The following is a 16,534-nucleotide window of genomic DNA, read 5'->3' as shown; positions in this document are numbered from 1 at the left end:
GAGGTGGAGTACTGGTTTGGGCTGGTATCATCAAAGATGAGCTTGTGGGGCCTTTTCGGGTTGAGGATGGAGTCAAGCTCAACTCCCAGTCCTACTGCCAGTTCCTGGAAGACACCTTCTTCAAGCAGTGGTACAGGAAGAAGTCTGCATCCTTCAAGAAAAACATGATTTTCATGCAGGACAATGCTCCATCACACGCGTCCAAGTACTCCACAGCGTGGCTGGCAAGAAAGGGTATAAAAGAAGGAAATCTAATGACATGGCCTCCTTGTTCACCTGATCTGAACCCCATTGAGAACCTGTGGTCCATCATCAAATGTGAGATTTACAAGGAGGGAAAACAGTACACCTCTCTGAACAGTGTCTGGGAGGCTGTGGTTGCTGCTGCGCGCAATGTTGATGGTGAACAGATCAAAACACTGACAGAATCCATGGATGGCAGGCTTTTGAGTGTCCTTGCAAAGAAAGGTGGCTATATTGGTCACTGATTTGTTTTTGTTTTGTTTTTGAATGTCAGAAATGTATATTTGTGAATGTTGAGATGTTATATTGGTTTCACTGGTAATAATAAATAATTGAAATGGGTATATATATTTTTTTTGTTAAGTTGCCTAATAATTATGCACAGTAATAGTCACCTGCACACACAGATATCCCCCTAACATAGCTAAAACTAAAAACAAACTAAAAACTACCTCCAAAAATATTCAGCTTTGATATTAATGAGTTTTTTGGGTTCATTGAGAACATGGTTGTTGTTCAATAATAAAATTAATCCTCAAAAATACAACTTGCCTAATAATTCTGCACTCCCTGTATGTGGGCTATATTTATTATACACAGAGCAAACGTTTAGTGTATTTAAATCAAACAAAAGAGTTTTTTTTTTTTTTAACACCAGAAATGCTGAACTCACATATTTGAAGGTGCACTCATAGGTGTGAATGAAGAACAAGGTGACTGTAAAATACAATATTTGCCTAGGATCACACAATTTGAGACCCGTTTCGGGGTCATGTACATTACAGTTGGGTCGAGTAGATTTTTCAAGCTACTCGACCTGCAGGTCTAGTAAATGTTTATGGTTTTTCGAGGCCTGCCTGGGGCACTGTAACAAGAGGCCTGAGCCTTTGGGGCTCACCACCAGCTGTTACAGTTCATGCAGGGGGGAGATGTGAAGCACCTCTACTCAGTGCAGGCTTTGTTTCTGGCCACAGACCGCACAAAGGCTCTCACCCCATGTGATCAAAAACTCATCTGGAAGTGGCAGACCGGTCATTCATGTACTAGACGTTTGGCTAAAATACAAGGGGCATCTCTAAGATGCCCTCTGGGTGCATTTTTCAATAAATCCAACACTGGCATCAGTGTGGATTAATTATGCTGAGAAGTTTGATAGTCAACTTCCCAGACTTCAGTGACGCCATCATGGAGCTGTGGAGTTCGTAATGACAAACTCCCAGCCCATGTACTTTATATGGGCACACTGCACTTAAAATGTCTAAGAATGGCCTTAGACACTGTATGGGAATATTGCTCCTGTGCTATGCCCTCACCTGTGGTATAGTGCACCCTGCCTTAGGGCTGTAAGGCCTGCGAAAGGGGTGACTTACCTATACCACAGGCAGTGGTTTGTGGGCATGGCACCCTGAGAGGGTTGCCATATCGACATTGTCTTTTTCTCCCCACCAACACACAAAGTGTGATGGCAGTGTGCATGTACTTGGTGAGGGGTGTCATAATAGATGCTGCAGCCCTTGAGGACCTTCCCTGGCCACAGGGCCCTTGATACCATGGGTACCCTTTACAAGGGACTTAACTGCATGCCAGAAGTGTGCCAATCGATGGAGCAATGGTACAGTTTTTGGGAAAGAACACTGGTGCTGAGGGTGGGTTAGCAGGATCCCAGCACACACTCAGTCAAGCATCAATATCAGGCAAAAGGTGGGGGTGGTAACCATGCCAAAGGGGCAGTTTCCTACAGAGACAGAGAGTTCTGCAGACTAAGTTGATGAGGTGCAGAAAACCAGAAACTGATGCCAGCACACAGTAGATCGCCTAAAATACAAGGGTGAAGTCACATCCAATGCGGAGTCGTGGCTGGAGACACATGGCACACCTGGCAGCACTGAACAGACTTTCCTAGAGAAAGATTTTCCTATACAATCTGAGGCCTGGAAGGAGAATTCATAGTGAAGAAACAACAGTAAGATGTATACATCAGAAACACTAAAGGTGTACTAGCATTACTCCTGCTGTGAGCAGTTACTTTTTTTTATAACCACTAGAAGTGTCATCTTCACAGGTGCTGCACAGCATTTTGCAAAATAAGTTTCTTTAAATATACTGGCAACTAACCTATTGTAGGTGGGGCCTAACTTCTTAAGCTCCCACCTTACTTACATTTATGTATCTAGCCCCAAGATTATTTCTGCCCTTGAGCTTGCCACAACTCTGAAATGTTGGCCCAGCTTTCCACCCTTTAAACCTAAGCACTACAGATTGTATTATGAATTATTTATTTCTGGCAAAACTGCAATAATTTATTTGCACTATTTTATGTCTGACAAATCTGCGATAGCCAATGAAAAGATGAAGAGACCAAAAAAGGCATACCTTGATGCTAGAAGAGAATATTATTGCCAGCTGTCTTCTCTTGGACGTATGATGTGAATCGCTTAAGAAATTTGGGATATTCTCGTTTTGCAACAGCCCGTAGAACTGAAGCTGGTGCCCAACCTCCAGGGTTTACTGTACAGAAAAACAAAATGATTAACTTCATAAAAATGAGTTCGACATAACAATCACAATTCATTAATATTCAAGGCCTCATTGTTGTGCCTGCATTTTCTTTCAATGCATACACCTTAAACAGAAGTAGAAAGAGGAGGAATTGTAGAAAACTGTGACCCCTGTTTAAACAGCAGAACAAATAAAATCAGTGACCGTATTCTAACTAAATGTAAAAACGATCCCAGATATTCAAAAATGTAAATACTTTGGATGAAGAGTTTGCCACTGCATATGGCATGCAGGCACATTATGGCTTTTCTTCATCTGAAGGCACATGTGATCCCTTTGGAGACTCTAAAAAATGACTTCTAGGTTTTAAATACACCAGACAGCCAGAGTTCTGCAAATGAAGCCCTGAGATTCAGTGCAGTGGGTTTCAGTTGCACAATATGATGGTAGTTTGAAATGTTAGTTTTAGAGGGTGACACCACTGAATTGCTGTTCTCAGTACGGACACTGAAAAGTCCCTGATTAAAAGGAGAAAGCAAAGATAAAATCATGCATGAGCAATTCCTTCTAAGTATAGGATGCTACATCGATCAGATAGTATCTTTCAGCATACAACTTGACATAATACTGGTGTGGTATTCCTTGGAGAAGCCATCAAGCAGAGTATTACTTACTAGACACCTGCTTGTTAACTCGGGAAGTTCTATCCACCTAAAACAAATGGCCACAAGAGAGAAGACCTCTGGCAAAAGTGGTAGCTTCAAACTGCACAGTAAGGTTTTGTATCACAAGCTGTATGTATGGGGTTTTTATATAGTACAAACCTAGCTATGCACCAAAGGAAACTAAACAAGTTGACTCGCACAACAAGCTTACATATTCGGAATGAGAAAGACACTTGTCAGAGTCAAGAAATGCAGGGAGCAAATATGCATAGGCTCCAATGGAGCACACATAAAGACCAATCAAAGTAAAGGTTCCATGTGTGTCAAACCTTTTTTTAAACCGCATCACAACTGGTGAGTTAAAGAGCAATTGGTTCTGCAGCAGTAGAAAGGCTGAAACAGATGACAACCTTTTAGAGTGCACAGTATAAGGCCAAAGAATACTGGTGGAGCGACTGATTGCTCAACGTGCAAATGAGTCATGACTTTTGGTAAGAAGACCGCCCTGAGTCCTCTAAATGTGTCTGGAAAAAAAGTGGTGCAGAGCAGTTGCACTTAAAGTGCCTGTATTTCACTCAGTTGATGTGTTGACAATCAAAATGAGGAAGGGAGTCTTCGAGGTCAGGAGATGCAGAAAGCAGCTATGCCTAGCTCTGATAAGGGTACACACAAGTAATGTCTAGACCAAGTTAAGGCCCCACCGTGGCCTCTCAACCGGTTTGGGAGGGAACAAAAGGGGATAAACCTTAAATAAACCTCAGATAAGGTGATCTAAACAAGGACTGTCGGGACAACAAAGCTAGAAAGGCTGAAAAGGTGACAAATAACCTTTTGCAATGCCCACTACAAGACCGTGCTGGGCTGAAGACAAAACAAAAGAACGTCCAAACAGCTCTGTCTGTGAGGGCCATTGTCCTGGGCACCACACCAGGTTACAATTCTGGGCTAGCACCTTGCATAAATCGATATTTTGGTGTCTGAATTCGAGGATGCCATTCAAAACTTCAGGCAGCCACCACTTAATCTCCAAGCACGGAGGTGTAAGGTACATAGATCTGGGTGGAGGACCATGCCATGTTGCCGAGAGAAGAGGTCGTCCCAAAGTGGTAGCTTGATCAGAGAACAGATACTTATGCACAGGAGTTATGGGTACCACACTCTCCTGGACAAGTGTGTGGCAATAAGGGAGACATGGGACCATTGTGCTTGATCTACTTCAAATCTCTGGTAGGAGTGAAGGGGGAGGGGGGGGGGGGGGTCAGGGAAGGGTGGGGTGGAGAAACATACAGGAATCCCTTGTTCCATTCCAGCCAGAACATGTCTTCTACTAAGTGTTCTTGCAGACGCTCCAATGCGCAAAATTATTTGCGTGTCCACAATGGTAGAGAAAAGATCTAGTCAAGGCTTTTTCCACCAGAGGAGGACATCCTGCGCCACTTTAGGATGTAGATGGCAGTCATAATGTATATTCAAAGTGGAGTGAACCCTACTGGTGACTAGAACCTCCTACCCTGGCAAGTGCCAAGCATCTGTTCAGTAGGTCTGCTCTGGCATTCAGGTCCCCTGCTGAATGGTTTGTGACCAGGAAGATGTGTCCTATTGCTTAACTACCACTAGAGATGTAGTAGCACGTCCTTGCACAGCACCCAGGACTACACAGGGCCATGTCTGCTGCAGTACCAAATTACTGTGTTTTCCATAAGAACCTACACCAGCCTACCTTTGATGGACAGCAGGAAACCCTCAAGGCTACAACAGCCACTCCCTGAGGAATGGTAGAAAAGTATTAAGGATCGGACTAGTGGACTGTAGCTCCAAAAGGATGATGTGGTTCTGGCTCCCCATTGGAGACCAGAGTCCTCTGATCTCCACCTCCAGCAGATGATCTCCACGACCCCAACTCAGCAACTATGCATCAGTCACCACTGTCAGCTCTGGGTGGGGAAGAGTCTCGACTGCTACAGGGTAAGACTGTGTCCAGCCTACAACCACTACAGGTCATGGGCTGTCTTCTCTGACACCTGGAAAATGTTAGAAAGGCAGCATCGATGTTGGGCCCACTAGGGCTGGACATTCCAATGCAGGGCTCATACGGGACACCAAGCAATTGACCAGGAGGATGCACAAGGCAAGGAGGCCAAGAAGCCTAATATACACCCTCACCTGGATCCAGAAGCGAACCTGTAACACGGGGATCATATCGGACTGGTGGAGAAAACGACTTGAACTCTACTGTGTCCAGAATCATCCCTATGAATGCAAGCTTTTGAGAGGGAATCAGGTGGAGCTTCAACTCATTTATGCTAAACTCCAACGAAGCTACATGTTCGCCCTGAGGTAGGTTCATGACTGATTGTGGCGAGCCCACCTTCAGCTGTCTACGTACGGGATCAGAGGAACTCCCAAAGATAGGCAGCAACCACTAAGATCACTTCTGTGAACACCAGAGGGGCGCTAGTGATGCCAAAGGAGAGGTCCGCAAACTGGAAATGCTCATGGCTCACATGAGACTTCAGAAAGGATACATCAAAATAATCATTCTACAAGCACAAATACATCATCCAGTCTCAATTACAGGGCAGAAAGGATCTGAGCTAAAAATACACTTTTAAATTTGTACTTGCACAGGGAGGTGTAAGGGGTACAAGTTCCAGGATGGGCCTGAGGCTCATGACTTGACAATGAAGTAGCAGGAATAACAAACCCTGCCTTTCTCCAAGTCCAGTACTCTTGGAAAGCAACAGGAGTACCTCCTGTAGCAGGATGAACAGGTGCTCTTCTGAAATTTAAGGTGTTGAAAGAATATTGGGTGAATAGGAGAGAAAAACAAGTTACTTACCTTTGGTAATGTCTTATCTAGTAGACACTATCTAGCCTCAGATTCCTTACTTTAAAATATTCCCAGGTGTCCGACTGGATCCAGAACTTTAGCGATCTCCCTTGTGTACCAGTAGGTGGCGTCCCTCAGCTCTGCGTGACATCGTCCAAGCCAGAAACAACATGCGCCGTGCCTACATAGGTGTCACTCCAATGCGCTTAACACCGTTCTTGTCAGTTTTTTCTGCACCAGAAGCTGAGGAGGAATGACTTGGGCACCCTGTGAAGTCCAAAAGGATCTCTTAAGTGAGAGAAGACAGTTTGGAGAACAGGGAGATGGGGGCTAGGTAAAGAATCTGGTGCTAGATAGTCGTGACCAGATGAGGCATTACCAAAGGTAAGTGCTTGCTCATCTGATGGAGACTACTAGACAAAGATTACTTACCTTAGAATAGATACATAAGCAGTCTTTCCCTGGAGGTGGGTCTACAGACCTTCTTAGACTATGTAGTAATGGACGACCGAACAGGCAAAGTGGTGCCTATCTCGTCAGACCTCATTGTCAAGCAAGTGAGCTCTAGCCTTTAGGGGGCTGTTTCTTGGCCATCGCATTGCAGATCCTAATGCAAAGGCGTATCAATCAACAGATGGCTCTTTTGAACTGCCTTCCCTTTCTTTGTCCCCCACAAATCCAACAAAGAGTTGATCGTCCACCAGGAATTCTTTGGCACAGTCAATATGGAACTGTAACATCATTTCTGGTTTCAGACAGTGGAGTCTCTACTTCTTTAGAAGGATGAGGCAAGGGAAAAAGATATGCAGGATGATGCTTTGCCGGACATGCCAGGGTGTGACCACTTTTGGCAAAAACAAAAAGTCCAGGTTCTAAGAACCAGCTTGTCTGGGGGGGGGGGGGGGGAAGGATGCATTAGGGGGTGATTAATGGAACACCCCTGCAATTCACTAAACTTCCTGGAAGATGTTATCACCACAGGTAAGACCTTTTTGATATGCAGTACCTGTTGAGGACAGATGTGCATTGGCTCAAAAGGTGAACACATGAGAAACTTGAGAACTAGATTTAGGTCTCACTGGGGAATAATAAAGGGTGTAGGAGAAAACATGTTGTACACCTTTAAAGAATATAGTCGCAACAGGTGACTTACAGGGAATGATCAGGCAACCGTAAGAAAGATGAAACGGTGGTCAGATATCTTTTACTGTGCCCAAAGCAAAGCCTTGCCAGGCCAGAGAAATAATGAAAAGAAGAACTTTAGACAAGGGTGCAGACGGAGGATCGACACAAACCCATCGGTAGGTGTAGATGGTTTTAGTGGAAAAACGTTGACTGGCAGAATGATATCACATACTTCGGGAAGGAGAACGAACAGCCTCAACTGTTGCTACGCAATTTCAATGCATGAAGGTTGAGAGTGGACACATTTGGGTGACGTACCCTGCCCTCTTTTTGCAACAGAGGATCCTCCCCAATGGGAAATACGCCTGGAGGAACGAAGCTCATGCTCAGGATACTCTGTGCCCAGTTTGGAGCCACTAAGATGATTTAGCAAGGGTTGTTCTTAATCTTCTTGAGAACTTTGGACAGAAGTGGTATCGGTGGCAATGCGTATAGGAGTCCTAAGCTTCACTCGAGACAAGCCGCCTTGGAAACTCCACCACACAAGTGCTGACATTGCGCATTCTCGGTGGTGGGAATATGTCATACATGCTGCTATTCTCTGTGGGCCTCAAGATCCTCTTTAATAGGAAGTCCTTTTTTTCGACAAACCCATAACTGCCTGGTGGGGCTGGCTCACTGAAGAGCACCAGTTTTCCAGAAGAGGATCACCCCCCCCTGCCAAAGAGGCTCACACACAAAGTCCCGCTGCAGGAAACAAAGTGAGGAGACCAGACTATCCAACACTGATCCAGTGAGACCCTTGGCTCAGTTGGAGCCAGTGGAGAACGCTCGCTCGGAGAAGGGACAGGACTTGCTTTCCCCAGTAGATGACAGCTTTAGCCAAACTCCCTCTTTAGTCTGAAACACAATACAAACGCTGCTCCCAGTGAGCTATAAGGAGCAGAGAGGGAGACCCCAGGGCCAATATCGAAAGAGAGGGAGGGGCCTTATTGCAGAACTCAGACTACATGGAGGGGGTCCACTACTCCACACCTACTACAGACACTTTGGTTCGGGGGTATCTGTTATGTTTTTGGGCGACAGATGCTTCGAGGATGGAAGTATGGGGTGAGAGGCAGTTGGGGGGGGGGGGGGGGGGGGTTGAGGGAGTATGTTTTAAAGTCCTGATATGGGTGTATTTCTTATGTGTTAACATTTTTCTTTCAGGTTGTCACATTGCACCCCTAGATCTATATCACATGCATGACCCTCGTGGCTAAGGGGGGGGGACAGGGTGCAGGGGCCTTCACATCCACTGACACCTCCTCTCAGGGAAACTGACACAAAGTCCTAAATGCATTCACATACTGTTCCCCCGCACACTCTGGGGATTCTCAAACAGATCCTTTCTAGGAATGTCAATGGACTCCTAGACAAGATCAAGTGCTCTGCGGTTTTTGCCCATCAATAGCGTTGCTCCAGGAAACGCACCAGCTGGGCACACATTGCCCCATGCTCTCGCGAGGTGGCTATGACCAGATATACCATGCGAGCTTCACTAGAGGCTCTAGGGGAGTGGCAATCATAATACACCTCAGTACCCATTGTGATCACTGTAGCTAAGCCAGACCTGCTAGACGGTTAATCTCCTGGGTGTCTATGCCCCCCTGGGTGCACTCAAACAGTTTCTAGTGACCCTCCAAGGGGTGGTAGCGCAACTCCCCCCAGGTCTGACACTCCTGGGGGGTGACTTCAATGGGGATGGGTCTTTACGACAGTTAAAGCCATAGACAGAAATACATTGATGAGTGCAGGGTGGAGTACCATCCCATTATACATAGTTTGTTTAGAGGACCAACAGCATCAAATGGGTGTTAATCAATATTGTCCAAGTGGCATGACGGGAAAGTCAGGCATCGGGTTGAGCATGCAGTAAGGAAAAAATTGAAAGGTTTACTCGTAAGTAAGAAAGGTATACTTGAGTTGTTCATACAGTTAGCTAAGGTAAGACAGTATAGGGGGAACGAAAAGGGAAAGCAAGAGGAAACAGAATTGAGTAGAATCAAGCTGAAGAAAAATCATACGCCAGAGAAAAAGGAAATGGGAAAAGTGGACCCCCATGCATCAAAGTGTCAGTGCGACGGCACCTGTAAGAAGTTATAGACCATTAGCACTGCCCCCATGGTAACAGGGGACATTTTGCGAAGGCAGGATGGAGCCCTGCTATGTGCTTATAGTATTGAGGTCCTTTATAGCATGGATTTCGTACTGGAAAAATCAGAAAAACATACCTGGAATCATAAGGTCTCTTCCCCTTTTTCCCCCCCACCTTGGTTATACCTGCAAGGCTGTTCTTTAACTATGAATGCGTGGGAGAAATCCTAAGACGCCCCTGCACAGAATAAAACTAAATCTACTTTAAAAGTCATACCTTCAATGAAGATTGGAACTATCCTAGGATTTAATTACTATATGTAACATTTAAGTTCTGAACAATCTCAGATTACTTTGTCAATGGGTAAGGGGTTGCCCATTCTGCAGGACGGACTGCTCTGTATATGATCCTATTTTGTCACGGTGGCAACCCAGGGTGTCTAATCCCTTCCTTTGGACAGGAGTTCCTCATGCCAGTTGTCATCTGCCATGGACTTAAGGGGTCAATGTAGGAATAGGGATCCTCAGATCCCATATTGAAAATGTCACTTACCCAGTGTACATCTGTTCGTGGCATCAGTCGCTGAGATTCACATGTTCTGCAATAGCTCGCCATCTGGTGTTGGGTCGGAGTGTTACAAGTTGTTTTTCTTCGAAGAAGTGTTTTCGAGTCACGGGACCGAGTGACTCCTCCTTTTGTGCTCATTGCGCATGGGCGTCGACTCCATCTTCGATTGTTTTCCCCGCAGAGGGTGAGGTAGGAGTTGTACTATAGTAATAGTGCCCGCGCAATGAAATGTGTAAGTATGTACCTATTAAAGGTTTAAATAATATATATACAAATGTACAAAATTGAAGGTAACTTCTGAACTGCTACAGGCTTCCGGGGAGGTGGGTGGGCACATGTGAATCTCAGCGACTGATGCCACGAACAGATGTACACTGGGTAAGTGACATTTTCAGTTCGATGGCATCTGTCGCTGTAGATACACATGTTCTGCATAGACTAGTAAGCAGTTATTTCCCCATAAGCGGTGGTTTAGCCTGTAGGAGTAGAAGTTGTCTGAAATAGAGTTCTTAATACAGCTTGACCTACTGTAGCTTGTTGTGCGGATAGCACATCTATACAGTAGTGTTTGGTGAATGTGTGAGGCGTAGACCATGTGGCTGCCTTACATATTTCATGCATTGGGATGTTTCCTAAAAAGGCCATTGAAGCACCTTTTTTCCTTGTTGAATGTGCCCTGGGAGTAATGGGCAGTTGTCTTTTTGCTTTAAGGTAGCAGATTTGGATGCATTTAACTATCCATCTGGCTATACCTTGTTTTGATATTGGGTTACCTGCATGAGGTTTTTGGAATGCAATAAATAGCTGTTTAGTCTTTCTGATGTTCTTTGTTCTGTCAATGTAGTACATTAATGCTCTTTTGACATCTAATGTATGTAGTGCTCTTTCAGCCACAGAATCTGGCTGTGGGAAAAAAACTGGTAGTTCTACCGTTTGATTTAGATGGAACGGTGAAATAACCTTTGGTAAAAATTTAGGATTAGGTCGTAGGACGACCTTATTTTTATGTATTTGTATAAAAGGTTCTTGTGTTGTGAACGCTTGAATTTCACTTACTCTTCTTAGAGATGTAATGGCGATGAGAAAGGCAACTTTCCAGGTTAGGAATTTTATTCCGCAAGAGTGCATGGGTTCGAAAGGTGGGCCCATGAGTCTTGTTAGGACCACGTTTAGGTTCCATGAAGGAACAGGTGGTGTTCTTGGTGGTATAATTCTTTTAAGACCTTCTATGAATGCTTTGATGACTGGTATCCTATACAAGGAAGTTGAATAGGTAGTCTGCAGGTATGCAGATATTGCTGCAAGGTGTATTTTAATAGAAGAGAAGGCTAGCTTTGCTTTTTGTAAATGGAGCAAGTAATTTACTATATGTTTTGGAGTTGCGTGTAGTGGTTGTATCGGATTATGATGGCAGTAACAAACAAATCTTTTCCACTTACTTGCGTAGCAGTGTCTAGTGGATGGCCTTCTGGCCTGCTTTATGACTTCCATACACTCTTGGCTAAGTTGTAAGTGTCCGAATTCTAGGATTTCAGGAGCCAGATTGCTAGATTCAGCGATGCTGGATCTGGGTGTCTGATCTGTTGGTTGTGTTGCGTTAACAGATCTGGTTTGTTGGGCAGTTTGATGTGGGGTACTACAGAGAGATCTAGCAGTGTTGTGTACCAGGGTTGTCTCGCCCACGTTGGTGCTATTAAAATGAGTTTGAGTTTGTTTTGACTCAATTTGTTTACTAGATAAGGAAGGAGAGGGAGAGGAGGAAAAGCGTAAGCAAATATTCCTGACCAGTTCATCCATAGGGCATTGCCTTGGGATTGCTTGTGTGGGTATCTGGACGCGAAGTTTTGGCATTTTGCGTTCTCTTTTGTTGCAAATAAGTCTATTTGAGGTGTTCCCCAGAGTGTGAAGTAGGTGTTTAGAATTTGTGGGTGGATTTCCCATTCGTGGACTTGCTGGTGATCTCGAGAGAGATCGTCTGCCAGTTGATTCTGGATCTCTGGAATAAACTGTGCTATTAGACGAATTTGATGGTGGATTGCCCACTTCCATATGTTTTGAGCTAATAAGCTTAACTGCGTTGAATGTGTTCCTCCTTGTTTGTTTAGATAATACATCGTTGTTATGTTGTCTGTTTTGACAAGGATGTATTTGTGGATTATGATTGGTTGGAAAGCTTTTAGTGCTTGAAAAACTGCTAATAATTCTAGATGATTTATATGCAGTTTTGTTTGATGTATGTTCCATTGTCCTCTTATGTTGTGTTGATTGAGATGTGCTCCCCACCCTGTCATGGAAGCATCTGTTGTTATTACGTACTGTGGCACTGGGTCTTGGAAAGGCCGCCCTTTGTTTAAATTTATACTGTTCCACCATAGAAGCGAGAGGTAAGTTTGGCGGTCTATTAACACCAGATCTAGAAGGTGACCCTGTGCTTGAGACCACTGTGAGGCTAGGCACTGTTGTAAGGGCCTCATGTGCAGTCTTGCGTTTGGGACAATGGCTATGCATGAGGACATCATGCCTAGGAGCTGTAGTATTGTTCTTGCTTGTATTGTCTGATTTGGAGACATGTGTTGAATGACTCTGTTGAAATTGTGAATTCTTTGTGGAGTTGGCGTTGCTACTCCTTTTGTCGTGTCTATTATGGCTCCTAGATATTGCTGTACTTTGCTTGGCTGAATGTTGGATTTTGCAAAGTTGACGGTGAACCCTAGTTTGTAGAGGGTTTGTATGACTTGATTTGTGTGGTTTGAGCATTGTGTGAGCGAAGTGGTTTTGATTAGCCAGTCGTCTAGATACGGGAATACATGTATTTGCTGCCTTCTGATGTGTGCAGCGACTACTGCTAGGCATTTTGTGAATACTCTTGGAGCGGTTGTTAAACCAAAAGGCAATACTTTGAATTGGTAATGTATTCCTTTGAATACAAACCTTAGATATTTTCTGTGTGATTGATGTATTGGTATATGGAAATATGCGTCTTTGAGGTCTAGGGTTGTCATGTAGTTGTGTTTTTTGAGCAATGGTAACACTTCTTGTAGTGTGACCATGTGAAAGTGGTCTGATTTGATGAATGTGTTTACTACTCTGAGGTCTAGAATTGGTCTCAGTGTTTTGTCCTTTTTTGGTATCAAAAAGTACAGTGAATAAACTCCTGTGTTTATTTGTGTGCTTGGTACTAATTCTATTGCATTTTTTTGCAGTAGTGCTTGAACTTCTATCTCTAGAAGCTGTGAATGGTGTTTTGATAAATTTTGTGATTTTGGTGGTATGTCTGGAGGGAATTGCAGGAATTCTATGCAATAACCATGTTGGATAATTGCTAGGACCCATGTGTCTGTAGTTATTTCCTCCCATGCTTCGTAATATTGACTTATCCTTCCCCCCACTGGTGTTGTGTGGGGGGGTGAGTGACGTGTGAGTCACTGCTTGTTGGTAGTGGTTTTGGGGCTTTGAAATCTTCCTCTATTCCTAGGGAATTGCCCTCCTCTATACTGGCCCCGAAAGCCTCCCCTGTACTGTCCCTGGTAGGTGGACGGTGCGGACTGTGAGGTACTAGCTTGTGTGGCCTGACCCCGAAACCCTCCTCTAAAAGGTGTTTTGCGGAAGGTGGTATAAGATCCTCTGCTCTGCGGGGAGTAGAGTGCGCCCATGGCCTTGGCAGTGTCAGTGTCCTTTTTGAGCTTTTCTATGGCTGTGTCGACCTCCGGACCGAACAGAAGTTTTTCGTTTACTGGCATGTTAAGTACTGCCTGCTGAATTTCTGGCTTGAATCCAGACGTTCTGAGCCATGCGTGCCTACGGATGGTAACCGACGTATTAATGGTCCTTGCGGCTGTGTCTGCTGCATCCATAGAGGAGCGTATTTGATTGTTGGAAATGTTTTGACCCTCCTCAACAACCTGTTTTGCTCTTTTTTGTAGATCTTTTGGGAGATGTTCAATGAGATGCTGCATCTCATCCCAGTGGGCTCTGTCGTATCGCGCTAGCAGCGCTTGTGAGTTTGCGATGCGCCACTGGTTTGCTGCTTGGACAGCGACCCTCTTCCCGGCTGCATCGAACTTTCTGCTTTCTTTATCTGGGGGAGGTGCATCCCCAGAAGTGTGTGAATTTGCCCGTTTTCTGGCGGCCCCTACCACCACAGAGTCTGGTGGCAGCTGAGAGGTGATGAATACAGGGTCCGTAGGAGGCGCCTTATACTTTTTGTCCACTCTAGGCGTTACTGCCCTACTTTTAACTGGTTCCTTGAAGATCTCCTTTGCATGGCGTAGCATGCCTGGGAGCATAGGCAGGCTTTGGTAGGAGCTGTGGGTGGAGGAGAGGGTGTTAAATAAAAAGTCATCCTCTACTTGTTCAGAGTGTAGTTCCACATTATGGAACTGTGCTGCTCTAGCCACCACTTGTGAATAGGCTGTGCTGTCCTCAGGTGGTGATGGCCTAGTTGGGTATGTGTCTGGGCTGTTATCAGACACTGGTGCATCGTACAAGTCCCACGTGTCTTGATCTTGGTCATCGTGGCTCATGGCGGTGTGAGCTGGCGAATGTGACGGGGTGTAAGTTGGCGAAGCCGGAGTTACAGGTGGAGGCGAGGGAGGAGGTGTTACCTTCTTTGCTGTTTGTTGCTGAGGAGCCTCTAGTGCTATAAACTGAAGTGTTCTCTTTCTTTTGACAGGTGGAAGGGTACTGATCTTCCCTGTCCCCTGCTGAATAAAGATACGCTTTTGCGTGTGATCCACTTCAGTGGATTGCAGTTCCTGTTCGAATCTGTGTTTTTTCATTTGTGAAGACATAGAATGCTCTTCAGTATAGGAGCCTGAAACTGGGTCTGTTGGTGCTTTTTTCGGCTCCGAAAACCCTGTTGTTTGTCTTTTCGGCTCCGAGGTAACCTTCCTCCTCTTTTGTGCCGAAAAATCTTGGCCCCTATGGTCTTCGGCGCCACTGTCTCGGCGTCGATCCGTGTCGACACCGAACTCTCGGTGTCGTTGCTTCTCTTTAGCACTCTCTCGGTCCCGAGGAGGCTGCGTGCCGGTGTCTCGACCGGAGTCGGACGATCTCGACACTGAATGGGCCTTTTTCGGTGCCGATTGTTGGTCACCGGTAATTTGGGTTGAGCCATAGCCGGTTGGCAGTGGCGTCCCCTGGGCCTTTTTGCCTTTTTTAAGTTCTGATCTCGACGTCTTACTCACAGTTTTTGTATTGTCGAGTTCGTCGGAGTCTGAATCCTGGATGGAAAAGGATTCCTCCTGTTCCTCTTCTGTCTCGAACTGTCGATGCTCCTTTGGCGTGGACGCCATCTGCAGTCTTCTCGCTCGACGGTCGCGCGGAGTTTTTCGGGACCGGAACGCCAGACAGGCCTCACAGGATTCTTCGCTGTGCTCGGGTGACAGGCACAGGTTACAGACCGAGTGTTGGTCCGTATAAGGATATTTGTTGTGGCATTCAGGGCAGAATCGAAACGGGGTCCGTTCCATCGGCGTTGTTCTCCACGCGGTCGGGCCGACTAGGCCCCGAAGGTGTGCCGAAATCTACCCCGAAGGGCACCGAAGCGCTTCGATGTTCAATGCGTCGTCGTGTGTGTTTATCTCGAACCGGATCGCAACGATACCGTCGAAAATCTTCCGTTTTCAGCTATCTTTCCGTTCCGAAACTCGGAGCGACAGTAACACGTCCGAACCCGATGGCGGAAAGAAAACAATCGAAGATGGAGTCGACGCCCATGCGCAATGAGCACAGAAGGAGGAGTCACTCGGTCCCGTGACTCGAAAACACTTCTTCGAAGAAAAACAACTTGTAACACTCCGACCCAACACCAGATGGCGAGCTATTGCAGAACATGTGTATCTACAGCGACAGATGCCATCGAACATTTGTGTTTCTCAGTAAGCCCTTCAGTAAAATACTGCTCGGTCTACAATTCAGGCCTTGTGGGTCTGGCTTGTGGCAGAACCGAAATTGCACAATGCAAGTCTGGCTCTATATTGGCGTCTAAAATCATGAAGGGTTCAGTGTTGCCAATGGGCATAGGCTGCATCTAGAATGGCGCCACTGGAATAGCACCCAAGGAGGTTGCAAAGGCACAGCCAGGGCTGATTAGAATCTACCAACAATCCTAGGGGCTTGACTGGTGCCAAGGGCAAACCCGCTGGTGGAGCCCCAGGTAAACACCCGCCCTAACCTGTGGGACCCAAGGGTGCTCTAGTGGGGTTCAACCGCTCACAAATGAGGTTCATGGCCTCATATAACTCAGAGTTGGACAGGGGTCGCTCCTGCTCCAGAGAATTCGGGAAGGCCAGAACAGACCCAGTTTCTAACGCCGGCTACACAGGGAAGGGACCACCTGCAAGTGAGGTTCAAACTTGTGGCATTGTTCCCTTGTGTCGTCCGAAGAATGGGAGTGACGCAGAGATATAGATATTGAAGAGCTATTCATCTTCTTGTGGGACTTTCCAAAAGTTATTCAGTGGGATG

General features: G+C 45.7%; 1 protein-coding gene across 1 annotated transcript in view; it reads right to left on the bottom strand.

The window, feature by feature from the left end:
• The window catches only part of CERT1 (ceramide transporter 1), a 592,287-nt gene that overhangs the window by 31,682 nt on the left and 544,071 nt on the right, over positions 1-16,534 (bottom strand). Inside the window, exon 16 of the mRNA XM_069223744.1 lies at positions 2,617-2,751. Coding sequence (XP_069079845.1) covers positions 2,624-2,751 — 128 coding nt within the window. The 3' untranslated portion in view covers positions 2,617-2,623. The remainder of the gene's footprint in view (positions 1-2,616; positions 2,752-16,534) is intronic.

This window comes from Pleurodeles waltl, chromosome 1_1 (genome assembly GCF_031143425.1).
Source record: "Pleurodeles waltl isolate 20211129_DDA chromosome 1_1, aPleWal1.hap1.20221129, whole genome shotgun sequence".
In the NCBI taxonomy this organism is placed as follows: Eukaryota; Metazoa; Chordata; class Amphibia; order Caudata; family Salamandridae; genus Pleurodeles; species Pleurodeles waltl.
This window is presented reverse-complemented; position numbering and strand designations above follow the sequence as displayed.